The sequence below is a fragment of the Ranitomeya imitator genome, chromosome 8 (assembly GCF_032444005.1).
Source record: "Ranitomeya imitator isolate aRanImi1 chromosome 8, aRanImi1.pri, whole genome shotgun sequence".
Classification (NCBI taxonomy): domain Eukaryota; kingdom Metazoa; phylum Chordata; class Amphibia; order Anura; family Dendrobatidae; genus Ranitomeya; species Ranitomeya imitator.
The window spans coordinates 173,412,751-173,433,906 of NC_091289.1; the positions used below are offsets into that span (position 1 = coordinate 173,412,751).

General features: G+C 44.9%; 1 protein-coding gene across 1 annotated transcript in view; it reads right to left on the minus strand.

Moving 5' to 3' along the window:
* Nucleotides 1-20,831, minus strand: part of RNF11 (ring finger protein 11) — a 38,765-nt gene extending 17,934 nt beyond the window's left edge. Inside the window, exon 1 of the mRNA XM_069737929.1 lies at nucleotides 20,268-20,831. Coding sequence (XP_069594030.1) covers nucleotides 20,268-20,390 — 123 coding nt within the window. The 5' untranslated portion in view covers nucleotides 20,391-20,831. The remainder of the gene's footprint in view (nucleotides 1-20,267) is intronic.
* Nucleotides 20,832-21,156: the final 325 nt, after the last annotated feature.

Sequence of the window (21,156 nt, forward strand, 5' to 3'; positions counted from 1 at the left end):
CGGAAGGTAAGTATGTAGTGTTTGTTTTTTTTTACTTTTACGCTGGTAACCAGGGTAAACATCGGGTTACTAAGCGCGGCCCTGCGCTTAGTAACCCGATGTTTACCCTGGTTACCAGTGAAGACATCGCTGGATCGGTGTCACACACGCCGATCCAGCGATGTCCACGGGAGATCCAGCGACGAAATAAAGTTCTGGACTTTCTGTTCTGGTAGACTGGGACAATATCCTCAGAAATAAGAATACAGATAATAAATGGGAAATGTTTAAGAAGATCCTAAATAGGCAGTGTAAGCGGTTTATACCTTGTGGGAATAAAAGGACTAGAAATAGGAAAAACCCAATGTGGCTAAACAAAGAAGTAAGACAGGCAATTAACAGTAAAAAGAAAGCATTTGCACTACTAAAGCAGGATGGCACCATTGAAGCTCTAAAAAACTATAGGGAGAAAAATACTTTATCTAAAAAACTAATTAAAGCTGCCAAAAAGGAAACAGAGAAGCACATTGCTAAGGAGAGTAAAACTAATCCCAAACTGTTCTTCAACTATATCAATAGTAAAAGAATAAAAACTGAAAATGTAGGCCCCTTAAAAAATAGTGAGGAAAGCATGGTTGTAGATGACGAGGAAAAAGCTAACCTATTAAACACCTTCTTCTCCACGGTATTCACGGTGGAAAATGAAATGCTAGGTGAAATCCCAAGAAACAATGAAAACCCTATATTAAGGGTCACCAATCTAACCCAAGAAGAGGTGCGAAACCGGCTAAATAAGATTAAAATAGATAAATCTCCGGGTCCGGATGGCATACACCCACGAGTACTAAGGGAACTAAGTAATGTAATAGATAAACCATTATTTCTTATTTTTAGGGACTCTATAGCGACAGGATCTGTTCCGCAGGACTGGCGCATAGCAAATGTGGTGCCAATATTCAAAAAGGGCTCTAAAAGTGAACCTGGAAATTATAGGCCAGTAAGTCTAACCTCTATTGTTGGTAAAATATTTGAAGGGTTTCTGAGGGATGTTATTCTGGATTATCTCAATGAAAATAACTGTTTAACTCCATATCAGCATGGGTTTATGAGAAATCGCTCCTGTCAAACCAATCTAATCAGTTTTTATGAAGAGGTAAGCTATAGGCTGGACCACGGTGAGTCATTGGACGTGGTATCTCTCGATTTTTCCAAAGCGTTTGATACCGTGCCGCACAAGAGGTTGGTACACAAAATGAGAATGCTTGGTCTAGGGGAAAATGTGTGTAAATGGGTTAGTAACTGGCTTAGTGATAGAAAGCAGAGGGTGGTTATAAATGGTATAGTCTCTAACTGGGTCGCTGTGACCAGTGGGGTACCACAGGGGTCAGTATTGGGACCTGTTCTCTTCAACATATTCATTAATATGCCAAGGCAAACAGGATCATGGGGTGCATTAAAAGAGGTCTGGATACACATGATGAGAGCATTATACTGCCTCTGTACAAATCCCTAGTTAGACCGCACATGGAGTACTGTGTCCAGTTTTGGGCACCGGTGCTCAGGAAGGATATAATGGAACTAGAGAGAGTACAAAGGAGGGCAACAAAATTAATAAAGGGGATGGGAGAACTACAATACCCAGATAGATTAGCGAAATTAGGATTATTTAGTCTAGAAAAAAGACGACTGAGGGGCGATCTAATAACCATGTATAAGTATATAAGGGGACAATACAAATATCTCGCTGAGGATCTGTTTATACCAAGGAAGGTGACGGGCACAAGGGGACATTCTTTGCGTCTGGAGGAGAGAAGGTTTTTCCACCAACATAGAAGAGGATTCTTTACTGTTAGGGCAGTGAGAATCTGGAATTGCTTGCCTGAGGAGGTGGTGATGGCGAACTCAGTCGAGGGGTTCAAGAGAGGCCTGGATGTCTTCCTGGAGCAGAACAATATTGTATCATACAATTATTAGGTTCTGTAGAAGGACGTAGATCTGGGTATTTATTATGATGGAATATAGGCTGAACTGGATGGACAAATGTCTTTTTTCGGCCTTACTAACTATGTTACTATGTTATTAATGATCTGGTAGAAGGTTTACACAGTAAAATATCGATATTTGCAGATGATACAAAACTATGTAAAGCAGTTAATACAAGAGAAGATAGTATTCTGCTACAGATGGATCTGGATAAGTTGGAAACTTGGGCTGAAAGGTGGCAGATGAGGTTTAACAATGATAAATGTAAGGTTATACACATGGGAAGAAGGAATCAATATCACCATTACACACTGAATGGGAAACCACTGGGTAAATCTGACAGGGAGAAGGACTTGGGGATCCTAGTTAATGATAAACTTACCTGGAGCAGCCAGTGCCAGGCAGCAGCTGCCAAGGCAAACAGGATCATGGGGTGCATTAAAAGAGGTCTGGATACACATGATGAGAGCATTATACTGCCTCTGTACAAATCCCTAGTTAGACCGCACATGGAGTACTGTGTCCAGTTTTGGGCACCGGTGCTCAGGAAGAATATAATGGAACTAGAGAGAGTACAAAGGAGGGCAACAAAATTAATAAAGGGGATGGGAGAACTACAATACCCAGATAGATTAGCGAAATTAGGATTATTTAGTCTAGAAAAAAGACGACTGAGGGGCGATCTAATAACCATGTATAAGTATATAAGGGGACAATACAAATATCTCGCTGAGGATCTGTTTATACCAAGGAAGGTGACGGGCACAAGGGGGCATTCTTTGCGTCTGGAGGAGAGAAGGTTTTTCCACCAACATAGAAGAGGATTCTTTACTGTTAGGGCAGTGAGAATCTGGAATTGCTTGCCTGAGGAGGTGGTGATGGCGAACTCAGTCGAGGGGTTCAAGAGAGGCCTGGATGTCTTCCTGGAGCAGAACAATATTGTATCATACAATTATTAGGTTCTGTAGAAGGACGTAGATCTGGGGATTTATTATGATGGAATATAGGCTGAACTGGATGGACAAATGTCTTTTTTCGGCCTTAGTAACTATGTTACTATGTTACTATGACTTTGTTCAGCGACCAACGATCTCCCAGCAGGGGCCTGATCGTTGGTCGCTGTCACACAGAACGATATCCTTAACGATATCGTTGCTACGTCACAAAATGCAACGATATCGTTAACGATATCGTTATGTGTGAAGGTACCTTTAAAGTGGTTTTCCAGGCTAGGACAAACAAAGCAATGTAACTCACCGAATTCCAAAAGTGTGTAATGTGCCAACTGTTAGGGTTTGTGCACACGTTGCAGATTTGCCTGTGGAATTTTCTGTGCAGATTCTTCCTTCTCTTGCCAGAAAACGCAGGTGCGGATTTGCTGCGTTTTTTACGCGTTTTTTTAACGCGGATTTGTCTGCATTTTTGTAACCTAAATAAAGCTAACATACTTCAAAAAAATAAAATTAAATTGTGATGTAATTTCTTGTCCAACCACTTCATTTACATAGTCCATTGAAGAATACTAGATAGATAGATAGATAGATAGATAGATACCAAGCCCAATGTTTAGGAATTAACATAATAAAATGGCACAGAGTTAAATAAAGACACACACACACAAAATCTGTGTTAGGCCGGGGTCACACTTGCGAGAAACTCGCACGAGTCTTGCACCTCAGTACCCGGCACTGCCGCCAGAACTCGGGACCAGAGTGCGCGGCTGCATGTATTTATATGTAGCTGAACGCTCCGGTCCGAGTGCCTGTGGCAGTGCAGGGCACCGTGGTGCAAAACTCGTGCTAGTTTCTTGCATGTGTGACCCTGGCCTTAAACGCAATATCTGTTTAAAAAAAAATAGAAAAAAAATTGCATGGGCTCCCGCGCAATTTTTAAGTCCAGAGTGGGAGGGAAAGCCAGCGACTGGGGGCCAATATTTGTAGCCTGGGCAAGGATCCAAAGAAAAAAAAGCAGACGCACTATCAGCTCCAAACCACCAATTATAAAACCCTCAGACCAGTCGGTGTTATAATAAGCCACTACGGAATGCGGTGCTCGTAGAAAACAGGTAAAAGTTCTGTAATGATGAAATGTATAACAAAACGAGCACTCACCATCCGTGCAAAAAGTGTCCTTCCTTTATTGAGGCTTTATATTAAAACAGCAGGACATAGCAGGGAGAACCTGTGGTTCCAAGACGACGGCCGTTTCGCTCTCCTGACCCGTAGAAGCTCAGGAGAGCGAAACGGCCGTCGTCTTGGAACCACAGGTTCTCCCTGCTATGTCCTGCTGTTTTAATATGAAGCCTCAATAAAGGAAGGACACTTTTTGCACGGATGGTGAGTGCTCGTTTTGTTTTACATTTGTAGCCTGGGAATGAGTTCATACCGATGGAGCTTCCCAGGCTATGAATATCAGCCGGCAGCTGTCTGCATAGCCTTTACTGGCTATCAAAATAGGGGGACAACCCCCCAAAAAAATGACGTGGGGTCCCCCTATAATTTATAGCCATAAAGGCTATGCAGACAGCTGTGGGCTGATATTCATAGCCAAGAGAGGGGCCATAAATATTGCCGCCCCCATAGATACTGCTTCTCTCAAATCACATACTCAGTTTCAAGTGACCAACCGCTTGGCAAACAAAGGTTTAGGATTCGGCAAACTACACCGCTTGCCAAAAATGTAATCTAGCTTGTAAAACCCTTTTAATATGGGGTCTGCACTTCACCTTTGTAAAGATGCCCATGCAAGAAGGAACAACTGTATGGTGTCCAGACTCTTCCCGAGTCCGAGTGGCAGATGTCAAGTGAAAGAAGGATGTGGCATGGTCTATTTCAACATGCCCAATCTTTTGCTTTCATGGGAGATAAGCCGACAACCAACATGAGAGAAATGTCTACCGATTTTTTGGCAGATTGCCTTCATTGATATGAGTGCTTGGTCACGCATTTAACCCTAACCCTAAGGTGATGCACACCATTGGTAGAGGTTTAGCTCTCCTGGAAACAATGATCGGGTGCTGATGTTTGAATGGCTTGATCCTTCTCTCCCAGAGATCAGGAAATGTTAAGAGGTCTGCCTACATATCAGTTGGACAATCAGTCTGTCGAATGCTTAGGGGGGCATCATAGGTCATTTGCCCAAACCAAGTCTGCATATGGGACTGAGCCGCGAGGTTGACTACTGGGACAGGCGGGTCCCCGACAGCTTCTCCCCGCCTACTGCCCTTGAGTGACAGGTCTCTCCCTCTACCCACACTGTGGCGACCCACCTGTCGGACTAGTCCAAAACATGGCTCGGTCCATGTCAGCTATTAAACGGTTTTTCTCTGAAACACCGCAGCATTTCAGGGTTAAAGCATATACGGCTAGAGTAATACAGCCAGCATCTGACACATGGTGCACGATCAATGGGCATAAAGTAGGAGTTACCAGATTCACTTTAATTGATAGGATTGTGATATTAAGAAAGAAAAGTATATGACACCAACTACTAATTAACTACTTATTAGCTCCCCGTTAATTAAGTAGAAGAGTTATGCAGACGTAGACATTCAGTGCATAACGATCCCCTGACTCAGAGTGACTAACATGGAGCAGCTGATGAAGGAGGACAGCCCTGTTCATGAACCCAAAATCCAATTATTCCCACCGCCCGGTAGGTACACAGAAATCATTCAGATACTGATTTATGGATTCACTAGACTGCGGTAAATGAGATGAGAAGCCGGTAACCTGAGCAGCAGCACTTTACGACACGCGAGATCTGAAGATGAAGGTGGACACGGCACGTACAGTAATGCGCTGTGTCATAATACAAGGAAATCTCTCCTAGGGATAAAGGGAGACGAGAGCTCGGCTGAATAATAAAGGATCACAAGAATCAAGATTTTACAGTGTAAAGATTTCCGATGGTCAGTGTTTTGATATGAACATTTTTAGTCGGTGAGATTAACAAGCGAGAGGATTATTTCTGCACATTCCCTAGTTAAACCCCAGTACATAATCCTGGTGGATTTTAGGGAGGAAAAAAAAAAAAGATCCTGTGAAATATTAGGACAAGGATTGACTGACCTAAAAGACAAGCCCCCAAAAAGTTCAACTACCATAAAAATGATCTGATTCAAGAAAATGTTGATTGAAAAGTACAAAAAAAAATTAATTCCAAAAGGAAGAAACAGAATCGTCAACACTGTTGTATGAAACGTGAGCAAAATAAGGTCAAACTGAACGCTAAAAAAAAAAAAAAAAAATGCATAAAAGAGGAATGCAAACATTTCAATCCTTTAAAGGGAACCTGTCACCCCCAAAAAGGAAGTTGAGCTAAGCCCACCCGCATCAGGGGCTTATCTATAGAATTCTGGAATGCTGTAGATAAGCCCCCGATGTATCCTGAAAGATGAGAAAGAGGTTATATTATACTCACCCTGGCGGGTGGTCCGATCCGATGGGCATCACGGTCCGGGGCCTCCCATCTTCTTACGATGACGTCCTCTTCTTGTCTTCACGCTGCGGCTCAGGCGCAGGCGTACTGTCTGTCCTGTTGAGGGCAGAGCAAAGTACTCCAGTGCGCAGGCGCCGGGAAAGGTCAGAGAGGTCTAGCGCCTGCGCACTGCAGTATTTTGCTCTGCCCTCAACAGGACAGACAAAGTACGCCTGTGCTGAAGCATGAAGACAAGAAGAGGACGTCATCGTAAGAAGATGGGAGGCCCTGGACCGGACGCCCATCGGATCGGACCACAGCAGGACCGCCACTGGGTGAGTATAATCTAACCTCTTTTTCTCATCTTACAGGTTACATCGTGGGGGGGAGGAAGGGGGATGGTGGTGGGGGGTGGGGGTGGTGGTGGGGAGGGTGGGGGGGGAGCTACAGAATGCTGTAGATAAGCCCCTGATGACGGCGGGCTTAGCTCAACTTCCATTTTGGGGGTGACAGATTCCCTTTAATGTCCTCCTTTTCTTTTATCCTCTTCTGCCTCACACATTTAAATCTGAGAAATATATAAAGACATTTTCTCTGTGTCTCAGAAGATCAGTCATGCCCTTCCTCCTCCTCACTGTCTGGTGTGTGGCGAAAAACAGCTGACTGCAGCAGGAGCCTCCCCCCACTGTATTGTCTGCAAAAGGGGTAAATAATCCCTTCCCCCAAGAGGGGTGTTGGTCAGTGAACAGTTGAAGATGAATCTCGTCAAGAGGTAAAACTTGATGAACCTGTTTGTTTTTTCAACCTATGTAACCCCCATCAATCACCCCCCCCCCCCCCCCCCCATGTACTCTGCAGGGCATCTACAATACTAGATTATTTCAGACAATACAGAAAACGCTGCAGACTACAAACAGTGAGGACAACTGGAGTTCTTGTACATGTAAGGAACAACCCCTTTTTGTGCGCTCTGAACTCTCTAATACATGTGCTGCCGAGAACGATCTTTTAAATAAACCAAAAGATCCTTTCACCCGACGAACAAGTGTTTTGCTCACCTGTCGGATGATCGACATTTATTTAAACGAAAATTATTGGGAATCAAGCATGCCTGGGAGCACGATAATCGGCCAATGTGAATGCATCCTTACTGAAAAACATGGTTGTTTTTCTACAAGTCTAGAATAGGGTATCGGGTACATTGTTGTTTTTGGTGGGGCAGTTTTAGTGCTCTCAGATCATTCAACATAAAGTAACAACACTAAACAGAATGAAGGCCAAATTCTACTCCATTTATCTTCCAGAGGGATTTGTTGGAATCCTTTGTTTCGGCTGTGAATCACAAAAGGAAAATGTGCCGACTGTGCATCCAGACCCATAAACTATACGGCCCCTATACACTCATCTTGTACACCAGGTTGCCTTACCCATGTCAGATCAAACAAAACCTTAAAAAAAAAAATCTAACAAGTGACATCAGATCCGCAAATGACTTTTTTTTTTATTTAATGTAACATCAGGGGTCAGTAACCGGGTCCCAGTGGTAACAGAAACTCACGTCTGCCTGGAATGGAGGAGACGTAGACAGTGAGATCACCATTTCGAGCATAACAAAGGAAGCTCCTCACAAGGAACAGCTAGGCCCCGGCCTGCACCCAAACACGGGAGGCATGCTGACCTCCCTGTCATTTCTCCTCTGACTAATGTGTTTGCAGATCACAGGGAGAAAAAAGAAAAAGAGCACATTATCTTTAATCAACCGATCCCATGCCGGGAAATGCAGAACTTCAGATTAATGTTCTGGGGGGGGGGGGGGGGGCGGAATGAGTCGATTAATAGGGGATGGAGCAATGACAATGAAGTCAAAAAGCAGGGAAGCGAACCAACGAGGATTGGGGCACGGACGCAAGTACATTTTGGAAAGAAAGCATGATAGGGTCGTGCGTTCCTCACTTTAAAGTGAAAAGCTGCAAAACTGCAATGTGTGAACAAAGCCTACAGTCCTCCTCTAGAAGAATGAAAGTCTTTAGTGTTGCCCCCTAGAGCACTGGCCGTAGGAGAAGCCTTGACACATAACTGGTGTTCTTGCCAGTATAGAGCATGTTACATTTGACCAGGTGGGTATCAATAGGTGGCGCCAGAGAGAAGATTCCTTCCTTCCGGAGGGGAGCCGATGGGGAGTGGTTTTCTGATCCCGAGAGATGGAAAACGGTCCAAAAGAGAGTTGCCATTTGTGTTCATCACTATTAGAAATCTGTCAGATAAGTGATCTGCTTCTGACGTCTCTCCAGCTGAAACCACAACTCCCACCATTCACCCACCTCCGTGCTAGGAGTTGCAGCACACAGACACTAATATTATTATTATTATTATTTATTGTTATAGCGCCATTTATTCCATGGCGCTTTACATGTGAGGAGGGGTATACATAATAAACACAAGTACAATAATCTTAAACAATACAAGTCATAACTGGTACAGGAGGAATGAGGACCCTGCCCGCGAGTGCTTCTTCCTTCCTATTATGACCACAAATGCTGCCCAGAAGATGCCATAATACAGGCAATAATCAGAGGCGGCACTGCACCCTCCAAGAACTGCACGGAGCAAGGAAACCGTTCAGTGTTAAAGGAATGACTTATTTTGTGTTTTTCGAGTGAATGTTCATTAACAGTGTGACGCCATACAACGGCCGGGGGTTATCACAAGTAACATAAATGAGGATTTTCCGTCAGTAAGTGCTGTGTCTAGCACAGCGAGCCCGGGACTGATCCGGAGGCAGAAGGCCCATTCATCGTGGCACAGTGCGCAGCTGTTTGCCTTTTGGGGGGCGCGGAGGGCAATGAAAGTCGCACATTGTTATGTATGATATTTACTTTATACATTTGCAGGCTTGCTGGATTTTACAGTCAAAAAGGACGTTCACATTCAGACAGGGAACAATAAAAGGAACATTCAATGACAACGTGAGCGGGCGGCAGCAGCGGGCACCAACCTCTCCGCTTATGTTATAGCATAACTGCCATTAATCTTCATACATACACTCGCTGCCAACCACACATGACTGGTCACACGTCACAACGGAGAAGATTAATTACAGCGGGCGCGGGGAGAGGTGGAGGACATGGACAAGGGAACCGGTCAGAACCAATCAGATTGCAGCAATCATCCTCCAAAGTGATAGTGAGCGCAGGTACATGATTGTTATAGTTAAAGGGGTATTTAAAAAAAGTGACAGCTCATTGCTAGGAAATGCCGTCAATATATGATCAGTGGGGTCTAATCATGGGAAACCCATCCCCAATTCTGAAAATGAAGGATGCATCCCTGACGTAGCATTGTCCCCTTCTTAGCTTTCCTTGTACATGGTTACCCATTAGCAGAGCCCGTGTCTGTGCACCGCCGAGGAACGCTCGCACCGCCTGTACATACGTGTTACGCAATCATGTGTTCTCATACCGTCAGGACGTCTACAACTGGTGCGGCCCAATCCATCACAATGTTCTGCAGCTGCCAGGATCCATCCGGCTGCAGCCTCACGCCCGACATTGCTGCAGTAATGGGGCAGTCAGGTTTAATGACTAAGTACCAGTACTCTCTATGGCAGTGTACAACAAGGGTCACAGCCAGAAATTTACGAGGGGGAAGTCTCGGCAGCAAAGGTTAGATAGATGTAAAGACTTCTTGTGACCCAAGGACACAGTTTCTTGTATTTTCTTTTAGGCCAGTGGTCTCCGGACGTAAACTAGCAGCATCATCGGCATAGAGGAAGGAGGTTGTTCCATCGGGTTAAGCTGACAACCATATTTACAATAGGAAAGTCCCTACGAGGACCATGGACCCTGAAGAACACAAGGATCACACAAGCGGGACACATTCACTTCTTGCTTGCTTTCTTCTGATATCAGCAGTGCTAGATTATTACGCATTAGTTATCCCCATAAGACCACGTTCACATGTGCAGTATTTGGTCAGTATTTTACATCAGTATTTGTAAGCCACAACCAGGAGTGGAACAATCAGAGGAAAAGTATATAAGAAATACGTCACCACTTCTGCATTTTTCACCCACACCAGGATTTGGCTTTTACTTATAAATAAATACTGAACATGGTCTAATGTATCTATAGGACAGGATCTGCGCTTCTCAGCATTGAATGGAACTGTGATGCCCTGATAAATCATCCAGAGATGATTGATGGTGATATAACACCCAGCAGCCTATCCTGAGATTGAAGAACTATCAATATTAGATGCCCAGACAACCCCTTAAAAAAAAAAAAAAAAAAAAAAATCACACTTCACTCCAGTGGTCTGTACCGTTCTTTACTTTTCTGCACACAAAAAAAAAAAAAAAGGTGTTGCACAAATCCATGTGACTGCAGCAGCCAATCACTAGACTCAAAAGTGACCAACTAAGGCAAGTGATTGGCTGCAGAGGTCATGTATATGCACAGCACCATCACTGCAGCAAGGAAATATAGACCACCTCATCAGTGCTGGAGCTGTGGAATACTTAAAGGGGTTGTCTTCTACTGGACATCCTCTTAAGTTTGCCACATAAGAAACACATTCACTTAACTCCTGAACCAGCACTTTACATCCAGTGGCGTGAGATTAGCTGCAGCGGTCACGTAACAATCAGCAGCTGCCCTTCTCTGACAGAACAGTGAAGGCTGCACCTGTTGGTGAGTATTGCTTTTTTCCATCTTTTTAATACATACAATATACAATATATATATATATATATATATATATATATATATATATATATATATATATATATATATATATATATATATATATATATATATATACACTTTTTTTTTAATACGTTTTCTGCTGTTAGACACTTTCTCCTAGAATGCCCCTTTAAGGCCTTATCGCGACACTTTCAGAAATCTGAGCTATGTATTTTTTTCTTAATTGGTTTTGCTGCAAAATCATGTTAGTAAGTCATTTTTAATCACAATGAACACAAATGTTAAAAAAAATAAATAAAATACTAGAGCAATTTATTTTTACTACCGTTTAATTTTTTTCCTGCTTTTAAAAATATAAAATTAATGATGTCCGACAAAACTATGACTTGTACACGAAAAAAAAAACCCTAATGTGTCTATGCTAGAGGAAAAAACAAAATAAAAAGTCATGATTCTTTGATTCTTGGAAGAAAAAGGCGCAAAAGCAAAAATTAGCCTCGGCAGAAAGGGGTTAAATTAGTCCCACAAATTGTAGAAATGGGTATGGTGAAGAACTGGTGCACACAGAGTCTGGGCCTTACTGGTCATGGTTATGCAAGCCATCATGCAGGGGGCCATCAGTGAGGTTATTAATGGCCGTCTGACGGTAGGTGCCCACAGTCAGTAATCGCTGCAGGTTGGACACTGCGTACTTGTGCAGTGACCAGAAGTTACAGCATAGTGGATGGGATTTCAAGAAATCCCATGCCCACTATGCATTCACAGACGCCTGCGGAGACGGACATGTGGCGTGTCTTTCCAGACTGCAGCATGTCTATTTATATTGCAGAGACACGAGCCTCTGCAAGAGAAATTTCACCAGTACAATGTATTGGACGCGGTGATTCCTCACAGTACAGTGAACGCATGCGGAATCACCTGCGTTCAATAGCCGGAGATATGCTGTGTGCACATACCTTAAGCAAGGCTCTGCCACGCTGAATGCACTTGGGCAAATCATCAAGATCCGCTGCTGGCAGCTTCCTTTGTAATTACCTTTTATAATCCTCCCACATGGCACGGTCCAGTAGGTGTTGCAGGTCGTTTGACAACTCCTCTCCCCGCAGTCACCGTCCTTCATGTAGAGAACACATCCTACGCCTGCCGCACAGCACCCACAATCCTACGCAGGCATACTACGAAGTGCTGAGGGTAGCACAAAGTACTGTAATAAGAATTTACGCTAGGAGAGGACAAGACAGCGCAGGCGACCCGGAAGTAAAGCCGGCGAATGATAGTACATTGCACTGCCTTACAGGGCAGAGTGAAGTACGCCTGAGCAAAAGTGAGATTAGAGGCGCTGTGCGGATGACGTAGGTGGTGAGCAAGACCAGCAACCCCCACTGGACTGCACTGTATGAGGGGTGGGTGGGCTTTCTAAAAGGAATTTTTGTGCCATGCAGAGGGAGTTAGGAGCTAGACTGCTGTAAAAAAGTGTTGATAAAGTTGGGGGCCAGAGTATAGTGTGAAAACCTAGTAACCTGTATATACACACACACATACACATTAAAAAATGCTTGTATACATGTAGTGCGAGTGTGAGAGTGTACACACACTTTCTGTATAACAAGTGTGATGTGTGAATGTACATACGTAAGCATACGTGAATAGTATATACAGGTCCTTCTCAAAAAATTAGCATATAGTGTTAAATTTCATTATTTACCATAATGTAATGATTACAATTAAACTTTCATATATTATAGATTCATTATCCACCAACTGAAATTTGTCAGGTCTTTTATTGTTTTAATACTGATGATTTTGGCATACAACTCCTGATAACCCAAAAAACCTGTCTCAATAAATTAGCATATCAAGAAAAGGTTCTCTAAACGACCTATTACCCTAATCTTCTGAATCAACTAATTAACTCTAAACACATGCAAAAGATACCTGAGGCTTTTATAAACTCCCTGCCTGGTTCATTACTCAAAACCCCCATCATGGGTAAGACTAGCGACCTGACAGATGTCAAGAAGGCCATCACTGACACCCTCAAGCAAGAGGGTAAGACCCAGAAAGAAATTTCTCAACAAATAGGCTGTTCCCAGAGTGCTGTATCAAGGCACCTCAATGGTAAGTCTGTTGGAAGGAAACAATGTGGCAGAAAACGCTGTACAACCAGAAGAGGAGACCGGACCCTGAGGAAGATTGTGGAGAAGGACCGATTCCAGACCTTGGGGAACCTGAGGGAGCAGTGGACTGAGTCTGGTGTGGAAACATCCAGAGCCACCGTGCACAGGCGTGTGCAGGAAATGGGCTACAGGTGCCGCATTCCCCAGGTAAAGCCACTTTTGAACCATAAACAGCGGCAGAGGCGCCTGACCTGGGCTACAGAGAAGCAGCACTGGACTGTTGCCAAGTGGTCCCAAGTACTTTTTTCTGATGAAAGCAAATTTTGCATGTCATTCGGAAATCAAGGTGCCAGAGTCTGGAGGAAGACTGGGGAGAAGGAAATGCCAAAATGCCTGAAGTCCAGTGTCAAGTACCCACAGTCAGTGATGGTGTGGGGTGCCATGTCAGCTGCTGGTGTTGGTCCACTGTGTTTCATCAAGGGCAGGGTCAATGCAGCTAGCTATCAGGAGATTTTGGAGCACTTCATGCTTCCATCGGCTGAAATGCTTTATGGAGATGAAGATTTCATTTTTCAGCACGACCTGGCACCTGCTCACAGTGCCAAAACCACTGGTAAATGGTTTACTGACCATGGTATTACTGTGCTCAATTGGCCTGCCAACTCTCCTGACCTGAACCCCATAGAGAATCTGTGGGATATTGTGAAGAGAAAGTTGAGAGACGCAAGACCCAACACTCTGGATGAGCTTAAGGCCGCTATTGAAGCATCCTGGGCCTCCATAACATCTCAGCAGTGTCACAGGCTGATTGCCTCCATGCCACGCCGCATTGAAGCAGTCATTTCTGCCAAAGGATTCCCGACCAAGTATTGAGTGCATAACTGAACATTATTATTTGATGGTTTTTTTGTTTGTTATTAAAAAACACTTTTATTTGATTGGATGGGTGAAATATGCTAATTTATTGAGACAGGTTTTTTGGGTTATCAGGAGTTGTATGCCAAAATCATCAGTATTAAAACAATAAAAGACCTGACAAATTTCAGTTGGTGGATAATGAATCTATAATATATGAAAGTTTAATTGTAATCATTACATTATGGTAAATAATGAAATTTAACACTATATGCTAATTTTTTGAGAAGGACCTGTACATCCATATGTGTACACACATATATACAGACCATACATAATATACATACACAAATTGCGATCTATACACATACATTTCTATATTACACGCTTGTATAGACTATACATTAAGACTCGCCATAATGTGTAATACATATATTATTGTATATAATAGATACTTGTATAGACTATACATACATTACACACACCTCACACGGACACACGCAGCCATGTCCTCCCCATTACACACATATACACACACAGATAGAGATACACTGTAGATTACACACACCTCATACGTGCACATGCAGCCCCATGGTCACACACTTGTATACACACTATACATTATATACACACACACCTCACACACAGCTCCTGTCGTCTACTATATGTATATACACACTATACATTATACACACACACACACAGCCCCCGTCGTCTACTATATGTATAAACACACTATACATTACATATATACACACACACACCTCACACGCAGTCCCGTCCTCTCCACTATATATACACACACTTGTATACAGACTATACATTATATACACACCGCCAGAAGGCGAGTATAACAATTTTTTATTCCCATAGCCCCATGCATAAAGTAAGCGGATCAATGCATTCCTGCACCTCACACATGCACACGCAGCCCCGCGCTCCCCCATACACACTATATACACGCACCTCACACGTGCACACGCAGCCCCCCGCTCCCCCATACACACACACTATACATTATATACACGCACCTCACACGTACACACGCAGCCCCACGCTCCCCCATACACACACACTATACATTATATACACACACCTCACACGTGCACACGCAGCCCCCCATACACACTATACATTATATACACGCAGCCCCGAGCTCCCCCATACACACACACACTATACATTATATACACGCACCTCACACGTGCACACGCAGCCCCGCGCTCCCCCATACACACACTATACATTATATACACGCACCTCACACGTACACACGCAGCCCCCCCATACACACTATACAATTATATACACGCACCTCACACGTGCACACGCAGCCCCGCGCTCCCCCATACACACACTATACATTATATACACGCACCTCACGTGCACACGCAGCCCCCCGCTCCCCCATACACACACACACACTATACATGCACCTCACACGTAGCCCCGCGCTCCCCCAAACACACACTATACATTATATACACGCACCTCACACGTACACACACAGCCCCGCACTTCCCCATATACACACTATTATATACACGCACCTCACACGTACACACGCAGCCCCCCGCTCCCCCATACACACACTATTATATACACGCACCTCACACGTGCACACGCAGCCCCCCGCTACCCCATACACACACACTATACATGCACCTCACACGTAGCCCCGCGCTCCCCCAAACACACACTATACATTATATACACGCACTTCACACGTACACACACAGCCCCGCACTTCCCCATACACACACTATTATATACACGCACCTTAAACGTGCACACGCAGCCCCCCCATACACACTATTCATTATATACACGCAGCCCCGCGCTCCCCCATACAGTATACATTATATACACGCACCTCACACGTGCACACGCAGCCCCGCGCTCCCCCATACACACACTATACATTATATACACGCACCTCACGTGCACACGCAGCCCCCCGCTCCCCCATACACACACACACTATACATTATACACGCACCTCACACGTAGCCCCGCGCTCCCCCAAACACACACTATACATTATATACACGCACCTCACACGTACACACACAGCCCCGCACTTCCCCATATACACACTATTATATACACGCACCTCACACGTACACACGCAGCCCCCCGCTCCCCCATACACACACTATTATATACACGCACCTCACACGTGCACACGCAGCCCCCCGCTACCCCATACACACACACTATACATTATACACGCACCTCACACGTAGCCCCGCGCTCCCCCAAACACACACTATACATTATATACACGCACTTCACACGTACACACACAGCCCCGCACTTCCCCATACACACACTATTATATACACGCACCTTAAACGTGCACACGCAGCCCCCCCATACACACTATACATTATATACACGCAGCCCCGCGCGTGCACACGCAGCCCCGCGCTCCCCCATACATTATATACTACACTATACATTATATACTCGCGCACACGCAGCCCCCCATACACACAGTATACATTATATACTACACTATACATTATATACACGCACCTCACACGTGCACACGCAGCCCCCCCACACACACTATACATTATATACACGCACCTCACACGTGCACACGCAGCCCCCCATACACACACTATACATTATATACACGCAGCCCCGCGCTCCCCCATACACACTATATACACGCAGCCCCCCCACATACACACACTATATACACGCACCTCACACGTGCACACGCAGCCCCCCCATACACACACTATACACGCACCTCACACGTGCACACGTACTATATACATTATATACACAAACCTCACTCGTGCACACGCACTATATACATGAACCTCTCGTGCACACGCACTATATACATTATATACACGCACCTCACACGTGCACACGCAGCCCCCCATACACACACTATACATTATATACACGCAGCCCCGCGCTCCCCCATACACACTATTATATACACGCAGCCCCCCCACATACACACACTATACACGCACCTCACACGTGCACACGCACTATATACACGCACCTCACACGTGCACACGCACTATATACATTATATACACGAACCTCACTCGTGCACACCCACTATATACACGCACCTCACACGTGCACACGCAGCCCCCCCATACACACACTATACACGCACCTCACACGTGCACACGCACTATATACACGCACCTCACACGTGCACACGCACTATATACACGAACCTCACTCGTGCACACGCACTATATACATTATATACACGAACCTCACTCGTGCACACGCACTATATACATTATATACACGAACCTCACTCGTGCACACGCACTATATACATTATATACACGCACCTCACTCGTGCACACGCACTATATACATTATACACACGCACCTCACTCGTGCACACGCACTATATACATTATATACACGCACCTCACACGTGCACACGCACTATATACATTATATACACGAACCTCACTTGTGCACACGCACTATATACATTATATACACGCACCTCACACGCACTATATACATTATATACACGCACCTCACACGTGCACACGCACTATATACGTTATATACACGAACCTCACTCGTGCACACGCACTATATACATTATACACGCACCTCACACGTGCACACGCACTATATACATTATATACACGCACTATATACATTATACACACGCACCTCACTCGTGCACACGCACTATATACATTATACACACGCACCTCACATGTGCACACGCACTATATACACGCACCCCACACGTACTATATACATTATATACACGCACCTCACTCGTGCACACACACTATATACATTATATACACGCACCTCACACGTGCACACGCACTATATACATTATATACACGCACTATATACATTATATACACGCACCTCACACGCACTATATACATTATATACACGCACCTCACACACTATATACATTATATACACGCACCTCACACGCACTATATACATTATATACACGCACCTCACACGTGCACACGCACTATATACACGCACCTCACACGCACTATATACATTATATACACGCACCTCACATGCACTATATACATTATATACACGCACCTCACACGCACTATATACATTATATACACGCACTATATACATTATATACACGCACCTCACACGCACTATATACATTATATACACGCACCTCACACGCACTATATACATTATATACACGCACCTCACACGTGCACACGCACTATATACATTATATACACGCACCTCACACGCACTATATACACGAACCTCACACGCACTATATACATGCACCTCACACGCACTATATACATTATATACACGCACCTCACACGTGCACACGCACTATATACATTATATACACGCACCTCACACGCACTATATACATTATATACACGCACCTCACATGCACTATATACATTATATACACGCACCTCACACGTGCACACGCACTATATACATTATATACACGCACCTCACACGCACTATATACACGCACCTCACACGCACTATATACATTATATACACGCACCTCACACGTGCACACGCACTATATACATTATATACACGCACCTCACACGCACTATATACATTATATACACGCACCTCACACGTGCACACGCACTATATACATTATATACACGCACCTCACACGTGCACACGCACTATATACATTATATACACGCACTATATACATTATATACACGCACCTCACACGCACTATATACACGCACCTCACACGCACTATATACATTATATACACGCACCTCACACGCACTATATACATTATATACACGCACCTCACACGCACTATATACATTATATACACGCACCTCACACGCACTATATACATTATATACACGCACCTCACACGCACTATATACACGAACCTCACACGCACTATATACATTATATACACGCACCTCACACGTGCACACGCACTATATACATTATATACACGCACCTCACACGCACTATATACATGCACCTCACACGTGCACACGCACTATATACATTATATACACGCACCTCACACGCACTATATACATTATATACACGCACCTCACACGCACTATATACACGCACCTCACACGCACTATATACATTATATACACGCACCTCACACGCACCTCACACGCACTATATACATTATATACACGCACTATATACATTATATACACGCACTATATACATTATATACACGCACTATATACATTATATACACGCACTATATACATTATATACACGCACTATATACATTATATACACGCACTATATACATTATATACACGCACTATATACATTATATACACGCACTATATACATTATATACACGCACTATATACATTATATACACGCACTATATACATTATATACACGCACTATATACATTATATACACGCACTATATACATTATATACACGCACCTCACACGCACTATATACACGCACCTCACACGCACCTCACACGCACTATATACATTATATACACGCACCTCACACGCACTATATACATTATATACACGCACTATATACATTATATACACGCACCTCACACGCACTATATACATTATATACACGCACTATATACATTATATACACGCACCTCACACGTGCACACGCACTATATACACGCACCTCACACGTGCACACGCACTATATACACGCACCTCACACGTGCACACGCACTATATACACGCACCTCACACGTGCACACGCACTATATACACGCACCTCACACGTGCACACGCACTATATACACGCACCTCACACGTGCACACGCACTATATACACGCACCTCACACGTGCACACGCACTATATACACGCACCTCACACGTGCACACGCACTATATACACGCACCTCACACGTGCACACGCACTATATACACGCACCTCACACGTGCACACGCACCTCACACGTGCACACGCACTATATACACGCACCTCACACGTGCACACGCACTATATACACGCACCTCACACGTGCACACGCACTATATACACGCACCTCACACGTGCACACGCACTATATACACGCACTATATACATTATATACACGCACCTCACACGTGCACACGCACTATATACACGCACCTCACACGTGCACACGCACTATATACACGCACCTCACACGTGCACACGCACTATATACACGCACCTCACACGTGCACACGCAGCCCCGCGCTCGCTCCCGGGCCCGGCCATTGTTCCGTACCTGGTAAGGGGGCGGCGGCTCCTGATCCCCGTCGGTGCCGTCCCCGTAGCTCGCCCGATCAGACTGCGATTCGTGCAGGAGGGAGATATCATCCGATGTCGGCGACTTCAGGCAGTTCCCCATGTCGCGGAGCAGGTTACACGGGGCCTCGGGCGCGGATACCTGGGCCTTGGAGGGGCTCCTAGCAGCAGGCTTGTAGGGCCTCGGTGTCTGTCGGGACGGTTTCCTGCCCCGGCCGCAGTGTCGGTCTCCCGGGCCGGTCAGCCTCTGTCTCCGCTGCGCTCCTCCGCTGAGATCCCGGCCGCCATTACTGATCCGAATCCCAGCGCTGCTGCTCACAGACACGGCGTGACGTCACCGCCAGCCGGGAGCTGACCACGCCCCAGTGTTTGTGTCTGGGAGGAGGGCGGGTCACGTGGCGCAGTACACCCTATCGCTGCCGGCTGGGCTGACGATGGCTGAGGGGTGTGCACAGGCCTCTGCCGGGCTGTGAGCTCCTGCTGCGCAGTCTATTGTTCACTGTTATCAGCCAGGAACTAGTGATGTGTTGTTCGTGAAGGATCCGATACAAAGAGCCGGCAGCTTACTGAACTGTGACTGGTGGGAGGAGCAGTGAGGAGAGAGGGGGAGTAAGTGCCTGTGAGTACTGGAGAAATGGTGCAGACAAGCACAGGGCAGGGTGGATGGGAAAAGGAAAAAAAGGGCTTCCTATTGTTAACCCTTAAGTGGCCCCAGACTGCAAGCATTAGGCTATGTGCACACGTTCGGAATTGCAGCGGAAATTTCCATGGCAATTCCGCAACGCCAAAACAAAAATCGGAATAAAAAGCGATCAAAAAATGTCATGTGCCCGAAAATGGTACTAATAAAATCGTCAACTCGTCCCGCA